The following is a 14,836-nucleotide window of genomic DNA, read 5'->3' on the forward strand; positions in this document are numbered from 1 at the left end:
TTACCTCCCTCCCTGTACAGTTTTTCAGTGTTTCTTTGTCTCTGCTGAAGATTCCCCGTGTCCTTCAGCCATCACTCGTGCTCTCTCACTCCAGACAAGAGGCCTGGGTGGAGGCTGGTCTGCGCTCATGATAGAGGATGGCTGTAAAAGCGATGCTGAGGCGCACTCTGAGAATGGGTTAGCTGGCTGCCAGTGCTGCTCTCTGATGTCTGTGACTCAGTCTGGAGCTTGGATGGCAATAGTTCGGTCTTCTGGCTGTCCAGCATTTGCACCGAATGACTCTGATGGAGAATGTACATCTCCTGTATGTAACCTGCATGAGCAAGTCCCATCAGAAGCTACCTGCGTGCACAAGGCTGTAAATAGAACTGAAACACTTAGTCATTGATTAATTAGTCAATCGTCATAAAATAAATTGATTATTTTGTAAAATATTTATCTCTTGAGCCACTTTCCAAGCAGAAATATGAATCATTTCCTGTTTCTGGCCTTTCAGATGTGATGCTTTGCTGCTTTCCTTCGTCTAATCCACAATAGAAATATCTGAAAATATAATAGTCTGTCCTGAAGTTATCTCCTTATTTTTTTCTTAAAGCTAGTGAGGTTTTGAAGTATTTGTTCATCTAAAAGCCCCATCATCAGTATGAGCAGCATTTAATGCAGCTTTAGTTAAAGGTATCTGTGATCTGGATCAGTAAAACTGCAGGATCCAGGCCTGTTATCAGCCTGTTATTGAGTTACAGTGTGTTCCATACACAAACAACATGTAAATCAAACTTCTGGATTGTTTTGTTTCTATCAGTAGTGTCTGTATGCATAAAAAAGACAATCAATCATAGAAAACAAAGTATGACATAATAGTAATTTTTTGTTTTTTATTTTTTTTAATTTTGTGTCCATGTAGCTAATGGAAATTGCAGGTGGTCCAAGCCAAGTTGTTACGTAAAAAAATCAAAAAAGATAAATTGTAATTTTTACACTTTGGTTTTTGTACAAATTAAAAAGGCATGTATGTAGGTATGACATGTTAATCAGTGAGCTTTACATGAGCAGATTTTGACTTTTGACAGAGGGCTGGCGGCTGTGTTTCTGGTCTTTAAAACTCAAGACAACTTTATATTTAACACCCTGTACAGATTCAATAGTTGTATCCATTATCTTCTCTAACTCTGGGTAATAAAGCAAATCAGTGTATATCCCAAAATGTAAAATTTTGGATTTTAAATCACCTCTCGCCACATCCTTTCCAAATCTCCAACAATTTTTAAGTCCTGGTTTTTGATACAAATTGCTTGTGGCCTTTAAAGCCCTTTGCTGACAAATTGTTTCTTTTCTGTATTATACCTTCCTTTTCCTCTCTTGGTTTTATTGTTGCATTCAACCTATCAGATCTCAGCAAATCTGCCAAAATGACAAGATATTCACGACTCAAATGTTAAAATGGCACACATGACCACACCATGCCAGCTTAGATGAAGCACGTAATTTAACAACTTTCATCCCACACTTGTAGATATTATGCAGTATGTTTTTTTTTTTTTTTAAAGTGCTAGTGTAGCTGTTTGCTGTTGCAAGTGTGGGCGTGCTAAAAGCCAGTCCAAGAGCCAGGCAGGCATGTTGATGAAGCCGCTGCAGCGTCGATGCTCTGTCCCCTCAGCCTGTTAGCGGCAGTCCCGAGGGGGAGGAGATGCTAATATGAGGAGAAGCATCCTCTTGGAATACAAAATGCTTCCAGCAGCTCGAACCTTGCCACCCCGAGGGAGTGGCATCATTCCCCGCGAGTGATGACTCATAAATTTATTCTCCAGCGGTTTATCCTGAAAGCTACTAATCTTCCATTGTGTACATGAATAACACTGAGACTTTAATGCTGTCAGAAAAACAATAATTCCACCACATTCATTTGTGTCGGGTGGTTTTGATGGTAACTTGTCAAGGAGTTGGTTTCACAGATTTATTTGTGCAGAAACTGTTTAGTTTAACATACCAGCGGAGCATCATGGAGGACTCTATAAAAATGATAAAAATGCAATTTAGTTAATGTAAAATTTTTCCCCTACTCATCTCCGAACACTTCCTCCAGTCCAGATAATTTGATTTGTACAAATACTACATTTTTTATCCTAATGTACCGCCAGCAAGTGAAATGAGGGTGCCTGCTCTATTCCATTAACTCCACATTCGCGCCGGCCCACTGCAGCATGTTAATGGTAGATGCTCCCCAGCAGTTACTCTCCTGAGAGATTCCAGCCAGCAGCTTTGTGATCAATAGCTTGCCTCTCTGCCCTCCCAGCTCCTGCAGTGTAACATAATCTGAAAAAATCTCAATTGTCAAGACATAACGACTATATGAGAATTTCATTTGGTTTCTGCTGTGCAGAAACAAGACTCCCATGTAAAAGATCCGGCTGCGAAATACCGTTGTTCCGGTGTTAGCTGAAGTCCAAATGGGGTAATACTGTGCATTATAGTGCTGCAAATAAATAATATTAACAGCTCAGCAGTGATTACACATAAATCCACTGTCATCAATACTCTATTGAGCCAGTGTTGTCATTCACTGACGTCCTCAAGGTTTAGCTGTCGAGATTTACAGCAGACATTGTTCTTGTCCTTGTCACTGAATCTCACATTGCTCACTGCCAGGTTAAGAAATATGCAGCAGGTGAAGACAACGCTGAGAGTTCCTGTCTAGTCCGATGCAAGCCAATGCAACATGGATGCACCTTTTAGGATAATTTGCTATGTGTCCAAAATTGGCACCACTGATGAACACTTTTTTTTTTTTCCCCCCGCAGAGGCTGCCAATGGGAACGTCCCCGCAGGGCAGCGACCTCCACCTCGAATCCGCAACGTTCAGATCAACAACCAGATCGTGAAGCTCAAGTACTGCTACACCTGCAAGATCTTCCGACCACCTCGAGCTTCACACTGCAGCATCTGTGACAACTGCGTCGGTGAGAAATCTCTCCTGAAGTGCCATCAGTTGTTGTAATGTTCAAACAAAGCCTTTTACAAAGTGGAAAGATGAGACAGGGTTTATTTCAGTTACACAGAAATAGAAAGGTGAGTGAAGTTTGGTGAGAAAAATAGTTCTGTGACATGATGATTATTACCGAAGCTGCGGCTTTAATTACATCTCTGCATGTCATAGTGATGATTTAAAGCTCTTTAAAGCTTTATAAATAAATGTTGAACTAAGCAGACTGGGTGCAAAAGTTTTGGGAAACTGAAACAAATGGACCGCAAACTTCACAAGTTTTTATTTATAACGTGCTTTGAGTTTTGAAGGCGGTTTAAACTGTGAATATGTGTGTGTTGTGTTGTGGTGTGTGTGTGTATGCAGCTGTGTCATCTTTCGGGCCTGCAGAATAACCGTGATTTGGCTGCTGATGATTGAGGAATGTGTTTGAAGGGAGCGTAGACTCATAGGCGATATGAGGGGAGACAGTGGAGGCTCAGTGAGGGAATAAGCGCTCAGTCATTGTGAACACTGGTTCATCTGTGTCCACCTGCTGTAGAAACACACACACACACACACACACACACACTGGCCTAACATTACACAGCAGCATGCCTCAGTCCCTCTTTGACTGCAGTGAAGATCTTTTCCTCTCAAACTTGATTTTGTTTGCAGCAGTAAAAGTCTCTGAGAGATTGCACTATTATGAAAAATGTACAAATTACAGTTAAGCGCACAGTTTACCTGAACAAATTGTTACAGAAGTAATTAAAGTCAGTTTTGCAGTCAGGCACATTCAATTTGAAATAAAATAACTCTGTGGTTAAAGTGCTAATTTGCCTCCAGACGTCTGAATAACGGCACATAGAAGGAAAAGCAATTTACTTTGATTATTAAGCAAGTAAAGTGCTTCAAGCTTTAATATTCAGCGAACGTTGCAGAGGTTCATTGTCCTTCTGCACGCTGTGTGCAGTTTAAAAATCTGAAAGAACTCTGTAGAGCAACAGAGGCGTCTACAGTCATGCTAGCAGCTCGTGCTTTTTGTGGTCTGAGCTTAATGCTCAATCCATTTAGGTTGTTAAAATGCTTGCAGTGACAATGCTGGATGCTAATGTTCATTTTTACCATGTTTCCCATCTTAGTTTAGCATCTCGCATTTACTAATTAGCACTAAACAGCTGAGGTAAAAGCAGAGACTGATGGAAAAGTCATTAGTTTTTTAGTTATTTAGTTATAAATCAAATTACTGGGCAAAGTAGAAATTCAGCCACATGATGGAGCGAGAGGAAAAGTGATGGGATCACCAAAGTCATTAGGCTTCATCCTCTGGGGAGCACGAAAGTCAGAAACAAATTCAATGTTGATCCCTGCAGCAGGATTTGCGATATCCAGTCAGGAGCAAAGTGGTGGAACCGTATATAACTCCTTTACATTTCAGTCAATGTGGATGCGTCAGACACATTTATACCTGAAACCCTTAAACTCTGGTCACTACCTCATACCAAACCTGTGTGCGTTGGAATACAAACTGAGAACAACAGAAAACGGGTGAATTCTGTTCTATAAATATAAAAAGGATCCATTCGTTTTGACCTCATACCTACAAACTGCCTCTCGTCTTGTGTTTCTGCCTCGATGTTTACTGTATATTGTTGTGAAACTCTGTCTGGGGAGTGCAGCGGTGTCTGCTGCGGAGGAAAGTGTAAAGTAAGATGTTTACCTCCATTGTCCGTTTGACCCTGCCCTGCTTTCATGTGGCTCTGCTGCAAATGATAGAAGAGGAGAGGCAAAGAGGAAGCAATCACTATATTTAGACTCCAGGTTTACTGAAGCTGATGCACAAAGCTGTCTTTGACTAAAAGACTGCAGCCAAAACCGGTGTATTTTTAACACTCGTTTGATTTCCAAAAATTGTCTGCTCTCTAAGAACACCGGCTCTGCTACGTTTTACATATTTATAGGTCACCCTTTTCTTCTTCTTCTTCCTCGCAGACCGTTTTGATCACCACTGTCCATGGGTGGGCAACTGTGTGGGCAAGAGGAACTACCGGTACTTCTACCTGTTCACCCTGTCCCTCTCCCTGCTCACCATTTATATCTTCACCTTTGACATCGTCCACGTGGTCATGCGTGAGTATCCTGTCAGTTATTTGTCCAATCAGAAGGACCAGACCAGTGCGTCATGTTACAGAGCAACACAAATGACTAAAACAATGTTGTAAAACTTGAAGGACGACCTTTAATGCGAGCTGCTTTTATTCAAATGTAAATGTGCTGGAACTTTGGCTTATTTCAGACCAGGCTTTTTCCCAGAGCATGACATGACACACGACAGCATCAGACAGCTTGACATAACTCTCTTTCATCCTCATCTTCCTGCTTCCTTGTTTGACTCGACACATGAAGCCAGAAGGCAGAGAAATGAGAGACAAGAATGTTTCTTGTCAGGATTATTAGCTCTGGCCTTGTAATCTTAATACTGTGTAACATGTAAAAACTGTGTCTTTTCAGTGGACTAAAATTAAAAACGGGGAGTCAGAGAAAAATCTTTTCCTAACTTCTCTCCATGTGTTTTCCTGTTAACAGGCTCAGTGGATAATGGCTTTTTGAACACGCTGAAGGAAACACCTGGAACATATCCTTTTAAGCTCTGACCATACTTTATACTGCAAAAACTCCCATGTGCGGCCTATTTGCTGGATTTTATTGAACAGATGAGTAAAAAATTCTGCGCTGGAGAGCTGCTGTCCAATCTTAGTTCAGCCATAACTTCTGTGGACGTGACAGGATGTTAAGCTCTGGCTTCCATCACCCGCTGAACCTGCACTGAGCTGTAGTCATACTTGGGAGTTCGACTTTTCCAGTCCCTCAGAAACCAGTCAACACAACAACAAAAGTGTAAGGAATGGCTTACAACAGTGTGTTTGTCTGCTCTAATGTGAGTAGCAAAGTCACTGTGTAGTATTTTCCCCACAGTGACAAAAAACAGTCCTGGATGCAGTTCAGTGCAAGGTTAGCAGCTCTGTCCTGCTGTCTTTTTTAGATTTGAGAAGCTTTACATGCCAACAACCCCACCTAGAGTAAGATATGTTTGACAAACACATTGGCATTGGTTGGCCCTATAGACTGTACATAAAAGATGAATATAGTGACTTAGACCAGCATTCTTTCTTAAGGCCAGCAGGGGGCGACTTATCTGGCTGCAAAAATAAGTCTAGTTGTATAGAAACCTTTGAGAAAATGACTCCACTTCTTAATTGATTTGTTACCACAACAAACATTTTCTTACTGAGGTTATGGTCTCAATTGTTAGTGTCGAGGCCCCTTTTAATACCGCATTGTTCATTTTTTTACATTATGGTTCTTTTTTGGGTAAAATGGATGATAAAGGAAGATACGCTTTAGGCTAGGGCTGTCTAAGGCATAGTGTCCTCGGGTTCTCCAGCCAGATCCAACCCTAGCTCATCACATCCGGTTACATTAGGCCAACAGAACATGAGTGCACAGACTAATGGATGAGGTCAAGTTGGTTACATCCATCTTTTATATACAGTCTACAGTTAGTCCTCACTCACTAAGTTCAGCATCCAAACAGGGTTATTTTAGAACAACAAACCAACCTGATAATACAATTTGTTCTTAGTATACTACAGTGCATACTACATTCTTTTTTTTACAATTTTTTTTGCATGGATGTTAAGCTGTTGAGGATGCTGATTTTTCCTTAGCAAATGCAGCTTTAGCTTCAGTTTCTGTTTTAGTGCAATATTATGTATGTTAAGTGTACTTAATCTGTAAAATCAGTGGTGGTGGACGCAAGAGCTGACAAATGAGTTTGTCTCCCTGTTCTGTTTCAAATCAAGGACCCATTTTTACAAAATCTTTATAAAATGTAAAGCTAATTTTAAACTGCATTGTGTACTTTAGAGGAATGGAAGCTTAAACATTTCATGGAAGTAAATTCTAGGGGTAACTTCTTTCTTTCTTTCTTTCTTTCTTTCTTTCTTTCTTTCTTTCTTTCTTTCTTTCTTTCTTTCTTTTTAAGAGTTAAAAGCCAAAAATCTCTGCTTTTATCCCTGTACTCCTCTTTGTTCTTCCGCTGACGGTCACTGGCTTTAATCATGTTACATAACTTTCTGCCACATTGGGGTTGCCTGCTGTCCACTGTTTAATCAGTCAGGCTGTGAGTCAGGCGGAAAACATCTGTTGCTGTTTTCTTAACTGGAGTTCACTGTCCTGGAGGTGCTGGTGTGTTTCTTCACCCTGTGGTCAGTGGTGGGACTGACGGGCTTCCACACCTACCTGATCTCCCTCAACCAGACCACCAACGAGGATGTAAGTGCATCTCACTGCATGTTCACTCTTAACATTACAAAGCCACGTAACTGTGTTGCCACATCTGCAGTTCGTTTTCCCAGGTGTGAATCACACTGTGAGGCCCAGTGCTGCACTTTGTTCGGTTGTTTAGGTGTCACACTGTCTTTATAGAAAGCCTCAGTTCCACCAGCTTCTGTAACTCTGAGCTTCGTTGGCTGTCAAGACATAGCAGCAGTCACTTTAAGAAACTGAAAGACAATGAAACTTTTGTGTTTTGAACAAAGTTAAGCAACGATTACTTTGTGAGCACAGAGCTTCCATAAGAAATGCAGCAGCAGCACATGTTCTTTCATACCCATAGAACTCATCAACACTCTCTTTTGGTTCAGCTTTCAATCATCTTCTGTTAATACAGACATAACCATCAACCCAAAATGACTGGGGCTGATGGGAAATGGTTTTTGTTTAAACATATAAGATAAGCCACCTAATGTACCGTTTAAATTGCATTTTAGTTATTAGCGTAGTTTTAAATGTCAGTGAGACTTTCTTCTGACACAAAACCCACTGGAGTTGGTTTTACAGTACTTTGGCTCTCTACACAAAATAACCACGAGTTTTGAGCATAAACAGTTCAGGCACTTCTCTGTCTTTCACAAAGGAAAAGAGATTCCTCTTTGACAGTCAACAAGACACGAGAGTGAAAGTAAGATATGGAGTCTACCATCAGTATCATTCAAATATCTTTAACATCTAAAGTAATTTCTAAAATATCTGAATTTGCCTTGGTGGTACAAACTAATAACTCACTTGATTATGTTAACGTTAGTTAAAACCTTCGGTGGATTTTATTTGCTGATGTCAGCCCAATTAACTGCATGTCAGATCCATTTACTTTTCAAATGCCTGCTTTTCACATAAAATGCAGATGCAATTTAAAAGACCAGTGTGCAAGATTTCCGAGCATGTAGGAGAACCTGCAGCATCTGGCACTACAATGTAAAAACACAGAAGGCTGTCTGTAGAGCCAGTGTTTGGTTTGTACAGTGTTTGGGCTCTTGCTCAAAAAAGCTAACATATTACACATTAGTTGTTACGATTTAACAGAGTAATGTATTACTTTACTTATTTACTCCACGGGAAAAGAAACTGATCACACTTCTCAATTTTAATCTTTTATCTCAGTTCAAAGGCCCTTTGTATTAACCACAGTTGTTTTAATTCTGCTCTGTAAACAACATCAGCTTGACTCGACATTACTTCTGCATTTCACAGCAACATCACCTGACGTACATTGTCATGTAATGCCAGTTAACAACATAATATGAAGCCTTTCATGTGGCCATATATCAGCACAAAGCCCTGTCCTAATAGACAGAACATACACAACATCTTCCCTTTATGCTCATTCGTATATTATTGCCACAGAGTCTCACAGCACCACTGGTGAAAACAAGCGCACAGAGCACTTCACAGACAAATGAAGTGATGAGAACAATGCTCAGATTTGTGTCTGGGGGTTGGGGAGGGGAGTGGCACTGCTATACTGCCTCAAAATAAGTAGTAACTGTAACTGATGAGTCGGTGTAATGCGAGTACTGAATCTGGAAACTGTGATGTCTCACATGGCTGTGTTACAGACAAATGTAATGTCATTACTGTGTATATAACCCAGGAGAGCTCATTCTACGCTAACGAAAACACAATGTATAGCTGTTTGAGATGATAATACACTAGTGCATAATTATAAACACTACATTCCATTTCTGCTAAGAGATCCCACTAAATGTGATACAGTTGGTGCTTAAACACACTTTTGTTTACGAATCATTTATTGTTTCTGTTGGCGAGACTAAAAGTGTAATTGCTAGCATATTGGTTTTTCCTGGGCCACATGTAAATCAGGCGGCTCCTTCTACAGCACAGAGGGTGACAATAATGTTCTCAGATCTGTTTGGCATCTTCCAAAAACACCACAAGACACATATCTGCTGCTCTTCACACAACTACTGCATTTGAACTATTTCAGCATCCAGTTAGAAGCACTGATATGTTTCTTGTTTGCATTTACACTTAATTTTTTTGCAATGCAATCAAGTGTAAATGGGGAAAAAACAGAGACCCACATGTTCCTGCTGATTGGTGCTCACTTGTGTTTTCACCATCATTTCACCAATTCAAACTTGAGATGTGAATAATAGTTCAGTCTTACACAGATTACTTGTGAATGAACCATAAATGTCACCTGAGAGCAAAGTCTGACCACACTGATCAGTGACAGAGATAAAAAACAGTGACAAAAATCCTCCTGAATGCAGTTATGCTTTTACACATTGAGGAGTTTAGATGAAAACATTTGTTTAAGGCGAAGGCTTGTGTTTGTTTTAGTTGAAGTCAGTTGTCAAAGTTGAGTACATAATAAAGATTTGGGAATATGTCTGTCTGTAAATAATATGATCTTGCAGCCGGGCTTCACGTGGTTGGAAAGATAAACATACATCACCGGGTGTAAACACTACAATTTCTAAGACCAGAGAGCTGTTTCCTTGACAACAGCACCGCCTTGTTCAGCACTGAAGGGCAGAAGGCTGGTAAACTGTAGCTTGTTAAACAAGGTTATTATATTGTAAACCAAAGGAAAGCAAATACGTAAAGTGTTGTGAACTTCAATAAAAAGAACCCAGAGACCTCAAGCTGAAACAACAGTCTCAGGCTGTATGTTACATTTTTTTTTTTGTAGCAGCCCTTACATGGAGCAAAATTCTCCAATCTGTCTGTCTATTTTTAATGCTTTCATGGCTTTTTGTGCAGTTCAGCCACACCAACACCAACAATCTGCTGCAGGAGCAGTTTTATTCTGCCCAGTCTGAGCCATACGACAAATTATCTGGTAAATACGCTGAATGCTAAAAGCAGCACTTGGATTCCTCCTCTCCACTCCCCAGCAAGCAGATGTCGTTTAATGGTCTAAAAATATGTATGAATTGCTGCTATTCTTCATAAAAGTGGCGACAGAACTGAGCTGAAATAAGAACAAAACAGACCTGCTGGTTTCTGTCTCTCGAGTTGCCGGCTACATTTAGAAGAAGCTTCTGAGGCTAAATGAGGAGAAAAGTATCGATTGCTCGAGCTCTGAGTCATTATTCAGTCACCACACAGAAACAGACGCACACTCACACTCGGGCCGATGTAAAGCAGATGATAATTGGTGGAGATGCAGGTGGATGAATCCACACAGGGAGTAATTTGTGCTGTGTCTGTGTATGTATATACTGGTGTTAAAGGCGTGCATACTTTATTGGAGGCCTTGTTAGCCCAGATCTGACTGCAGAGGCTCTGATGAGAAGCAGCAGCAGCAGCAGCAGTGATGGTGGTGGTGGGAGGTTCTAGATGGCTGAAAGCAAGAGAGTGCACTCATACTTTGTTGTAATGATTAATTTATAATTCCCCTTTTTTTTCTTTCCTGTGGGATGGCTGGCCTCGTTTTTTTTTTCTCTTTTTTCATTTAATCAGTAATGAAGCTCTGCAATGTGCACCTACAGTGTAATGTTTGCTCCAGGAGTTGAAACAATGGCTGTCAGCCCGGCCGCTTCAATATCTGTGATTGGCCTAATAATAGATGCATCGATACCTGCAGGGCCTTGGCACGCTGCCAGAAATACTGCTGTGGCGGAGAGAAGAGGAGGGAGGAGAAAGAGAGAGAAAGTGGAAGATAGAAACGGTGGAATAAGGGCGAACAGTGGAAGGCACCTTGAGTGTTATAGCCATTCCGGTCTCCTATAGGATGACACATGCTCTGTCAACTGCGCCGCGCACACGTTTCCCAACACATGCAGACACACGGAGGTATGCAGTAGTGAAGCGCCTCATGTCCAGGCTACTGACCTACATATATGGCACCTAAAATAAAGCTTTTTCTGTCTTGCAGGAGGGTCAGTGAGTGCAAACTGTGCTTTAAAAATAGACAGGAGTCATTCTGTTCATTTTTAAAATGCGCTTAAATCTGTTCTGCAGTCTAAGCAGGAAGGTAAATAAAGACATTATGTAACTTGTATTTTTAGAGTTAACCCTAAATAAGTTTAACCCTTAGGAAATTATGAGCAATTACTGAGTTTTCCATGTTAATGGTAATAAAGCAAAAACTAAGTGAAATGGAAGTTCTGCAATAACCTGCTTTGATAAACCTTTGACCCCAGGTAATTTCTGTGACATTTTTACTTACTGTGAGCTCATTTGTTGTCGCAATATAAAGTCCTGCACCTCTATGGAAACAACACAACCTAGGCTAGAAATCAAAAATACCTTTTGTGCCTTATGACAGTTATTCTGCCAAATCATCCATCCATCCATTATCTATACACGGCTTAATCCTCACTGGTCGCGGGAGGGCTGGAGTTTATCCCAGTTGACTCAGGGCGAAGGCAGGGGACACCCTGGACAGGTCGCCAGTCTATCACAGGGCTACACTTAGAGACAGACAACCAAGCACACTCACATTTACACCTATAGACAATTTAGAATCACCAATTAACCTCAGCATGTTTTTGGACCTTGTGGGAGGAAGCCGGAGAACCCGGAGAGAACCCACGCTGCACGGGGAGAACATACAAACTCCACGCAGAAAGATTCCGGTGCCCCCACCGGGATGCGAACCGGCAACCTTCTTGCATGCAGCCCTCTGCTAAATCATACAAATCAAAAACATTTTAACATTTGATTATTCATTTTACAAAAAATGCAAAACATCATGTACAACATTTTTGCAGGTACCTCCAGGTAAATAGCAGGAAAAAAATGTGATTCTACAATACATACTGTACATATCTGACTCCTATCTGCTCTGTGTAAACACAGCCTGCAATTCAGTTGAAAATTATCTAATATTTTCTTTGTGACTGTTACTGAGTTACCAAGAGGAGTGCAGAAACATTTACTCCTACAGAATCTGGTTCCTGCAAATGGTTTACTGTAATTTTTAACTTAGGCATTTTGAATGAAATGATTTTGATGAGACATATCAGTTTTTAGCTGAGATTTTCCCAGTGGAATGGCACGTCACAAATGATTAGTTTAAGGACCACCGAAAAGTTGAAAATCTGACTACTGTGTTTTTATCGTTTCTCGCTATGATAAATGTGATTTTTAATTTTTTTAACTTGTCTTTCAAACCTACCAAGAGGTTTTAGGGATCAGAGAGATAACGCATTGACCTTCTACCTTTAAGTTACAACAGCCACAAAACACAACATCATATGGGACCTTTAGAACATGTTTAGTTTCCTGGATGGATAAAGTTATATTTGCTTTCCTACAAAGAGCTCTCTGCTGTACTGCCATAGAATTCCAATATCTTGTAGGAGAATACATGTATTATTCTGCTTCATCACTTTCAACTCTGAAATAAAGGCATAAATATGTCAACAAACTGTATAGAGCGAATGAGCTTAGAACAATATTGAATTTATATCAGTTTTTGAACTTAAAATATACACAGGAGATGAAGTGTCTGCAGGTATTACTGCGTACAGATGAGCCATCCGTCTCCACTAACATGGTAGAGCAGCCTGCATGTAGCCTCAGAGCCAAACCTGTAGTATGAAATGTTTGCAAAGTCCAGTCACTGCTGCAAAGCTCACTGCTGAACTGAAGGTTCTCAAATCATATTGTAGAATCATATATGAACACACAGAAAAGTATCGTGCCGAACAACAACCAAAGGTAATACCAACATCAGTGTTACCATTCAAGATGCAATAAACCAAGAAGCTCTCTGCCATATACTGGAGCTAAGTTGTGCTTTTATGCATCTCTGCTAAGTGGAGATGCTGCTAATTCTTTAAATGTATGAGGCAGTTTGTTCCATTTTGATAACTTTGTACATTACTTTCTGAGTGAGAATTTTTTAAATTTTATTTTACTTACTTGAGAAACATACAACTCTATGTTTCCACACATACCAAATATTTAAAACTGAATTTTGAGGAAGAGGAAACGTGTATAAAAGGATGCTAAACTTTGATGTAGAGTCATTTTCATAAGAAGCATACGGTATGTATGAGAGAGGAATGAGATTTTTCCATCGTTAAAGCCAAATGTTCAGGGTTCAAACTGCCTCCTATTCCACAGTGCAGAAATTCTTTACTGAAAGGGGGGAATCCTTTGTATGAATTTTCAGATTTTCAATGAATTATTAAAGTGGTTTTAATCTCTGGTTGCTATGCCCATTTGTACCCGTTGGCACACAGAGTTCCCATTAAACCAGGAATCATTAAATCCTGACAAGATAGATTTTAGTGGGTCAACCCCAAGCCTGTGGGGATAACATCTAAAAATGGAACTCTGCTTTTGAATAAGGTATAAGCTCAGGGAAAGTCTTCATGAAAAAGCGACGTTGTAAGCAAGTCGGGATGTGTTCAGGATGTTGGTTTGGGAAGGTTTGCTCCTCCATTGACGACTGTTGTGATTTATTTTGTTTTGCCCAGATTAAAGGATCCTGGTCGGGAAAGAACAGAATCCAGAACCCTTACAGCCACAAGAACATCATCAAGAACTGCTGCGAGGTGCTGTGCGGGCCAACGTACCCGAGGTAAAGTAGCTCTGCTGTGTAGCATGTGGGACTGGTCAATCGATTAGGCTTCAATCTTTTCTGTCTTGTTTTCAGTGTTAAGTTTTATGTCTTCGGCTTTCTTCCTGCTGTCGTCAGTGAGTTCTGTGTCAGCGCCTGTGACAGATTAGACTTTTAGATTTGTCCCCCTCCGTCGCCTCGTTCTGGTGAGTAACGAGCAGGACACAGTTAGTGACTGATTGCCTCGTCTCCCCCTCCAGCGTCTTGGACAGAAGAGGACTGATGCAGGAGGATTCGCCTGTTTCTACAACCTGCACTGCTCCCCCCTCCTCCTCCAGCATCGCAGCGCCACAAACCACGGTGAGCACAGACACAAACGCTGCACCCTCCTCATTCACACACACCAACTCTAAAGTGGATCAAGGCTGCGAAGCACAGAATAATGAATACAGAGCAGACATAAAAGAGAGTTGTAACCAGCTGTATAGAGTGCTGGAGAGAAGAAAGAACGTGTGTGTGAAACGAAGGGCCATTTCTTGCGTTTCCACATACTGTAGTTGCTTGTATCCATTTTTAATCGTCCAACTAAATGAAACTGCTTTTCTAAGAAGCACTAACATCTACGTCATTAGCCATTTGTGCTCAAAGCCAAAGAAATATTTGCACATATTGAACAATGCAGTTCCTAAGTCTTTATCCTCAATGCTACTAACAATAATACAGACATTACAAGTAGTCAGTGTCACATTATTAAGATTTCTGTAGCAGTAATACAAATCTTATTGTGCACATTTATGGATTTGTAATTTTAATTTTTGGGTCTATTACAGTATGTTTGCATGCTTTTCCTGAAACCCCTAAGCAGTTTCTGAGTTGTTGTTTTTTTTGCTTCTCTGACATTTTACCTACTGAAGAAAACAGCACAGCCATAGCTGCAAGCAGAGGGAACTGAGAATTGATTTGTTTTTGTGCCATCAATCATAAAAATTGAA

The 14,836-nt window shown here is 40.5% G+C and overlaps 1 protein-coding gene across 3 annotated transcripts in view; it reads left to right on the forward strand.

Moving 5' to 3' along the window:
* zdhhc9 (zDHHC palmitoyltransferase 9) overlaps positions 1-14,836 on the forward strand; it is a 31,902-nt gene that overhangs the window by 10,947 nt on the left and 6,119 nt on the right. For 2 of the 3 annotated variants that reach the window (XM_008275764.1, XM_008275774.1), the window contains exons 3-8: positions 2,799-2,957; positions 4,955-5,092; positions 5,549-5,597; positions 7,195-7,297; positions 13,762-13,865; positions 14,105-14,204. In XM_008275764.1, coding sequence (XP_008273986.1) covers positions 2,799-2,957; positions 4,955-5,092; positions 5,549-5,597; positions 7,195-7,297; positions 13,762-13,865; positions 14,105-14,204 — 653 coding nt within the window. Of the gene's footprint in view, positions 1-2,798; positions 2,958-4,954; positions 5,093-5,548; positions 5,598-7,194; positions 7,298-13,761; positions 13,866-14,104; positions 14,794-14,836 lie in introns of those variants that run through there. The other variant, XM_008275757.1, reaches the window with a different exon arrangement.

This window comes from Stegastes partitus, unplaced genomic scaffold (genome assembly GCF_000690725.1).
Source record: "Stegastes partitus isolate 25-593 unplaced genomic scaffold, Stegastes_partitus-1.0.2 Scaffold2, whole genome shotgun sequence".
Classification (NCBI taxonomy): Eukaryota; Metazoa; Chordata; class Actinopteri; family Pomacentridae; genus Stegastes; species Stegastes partitus.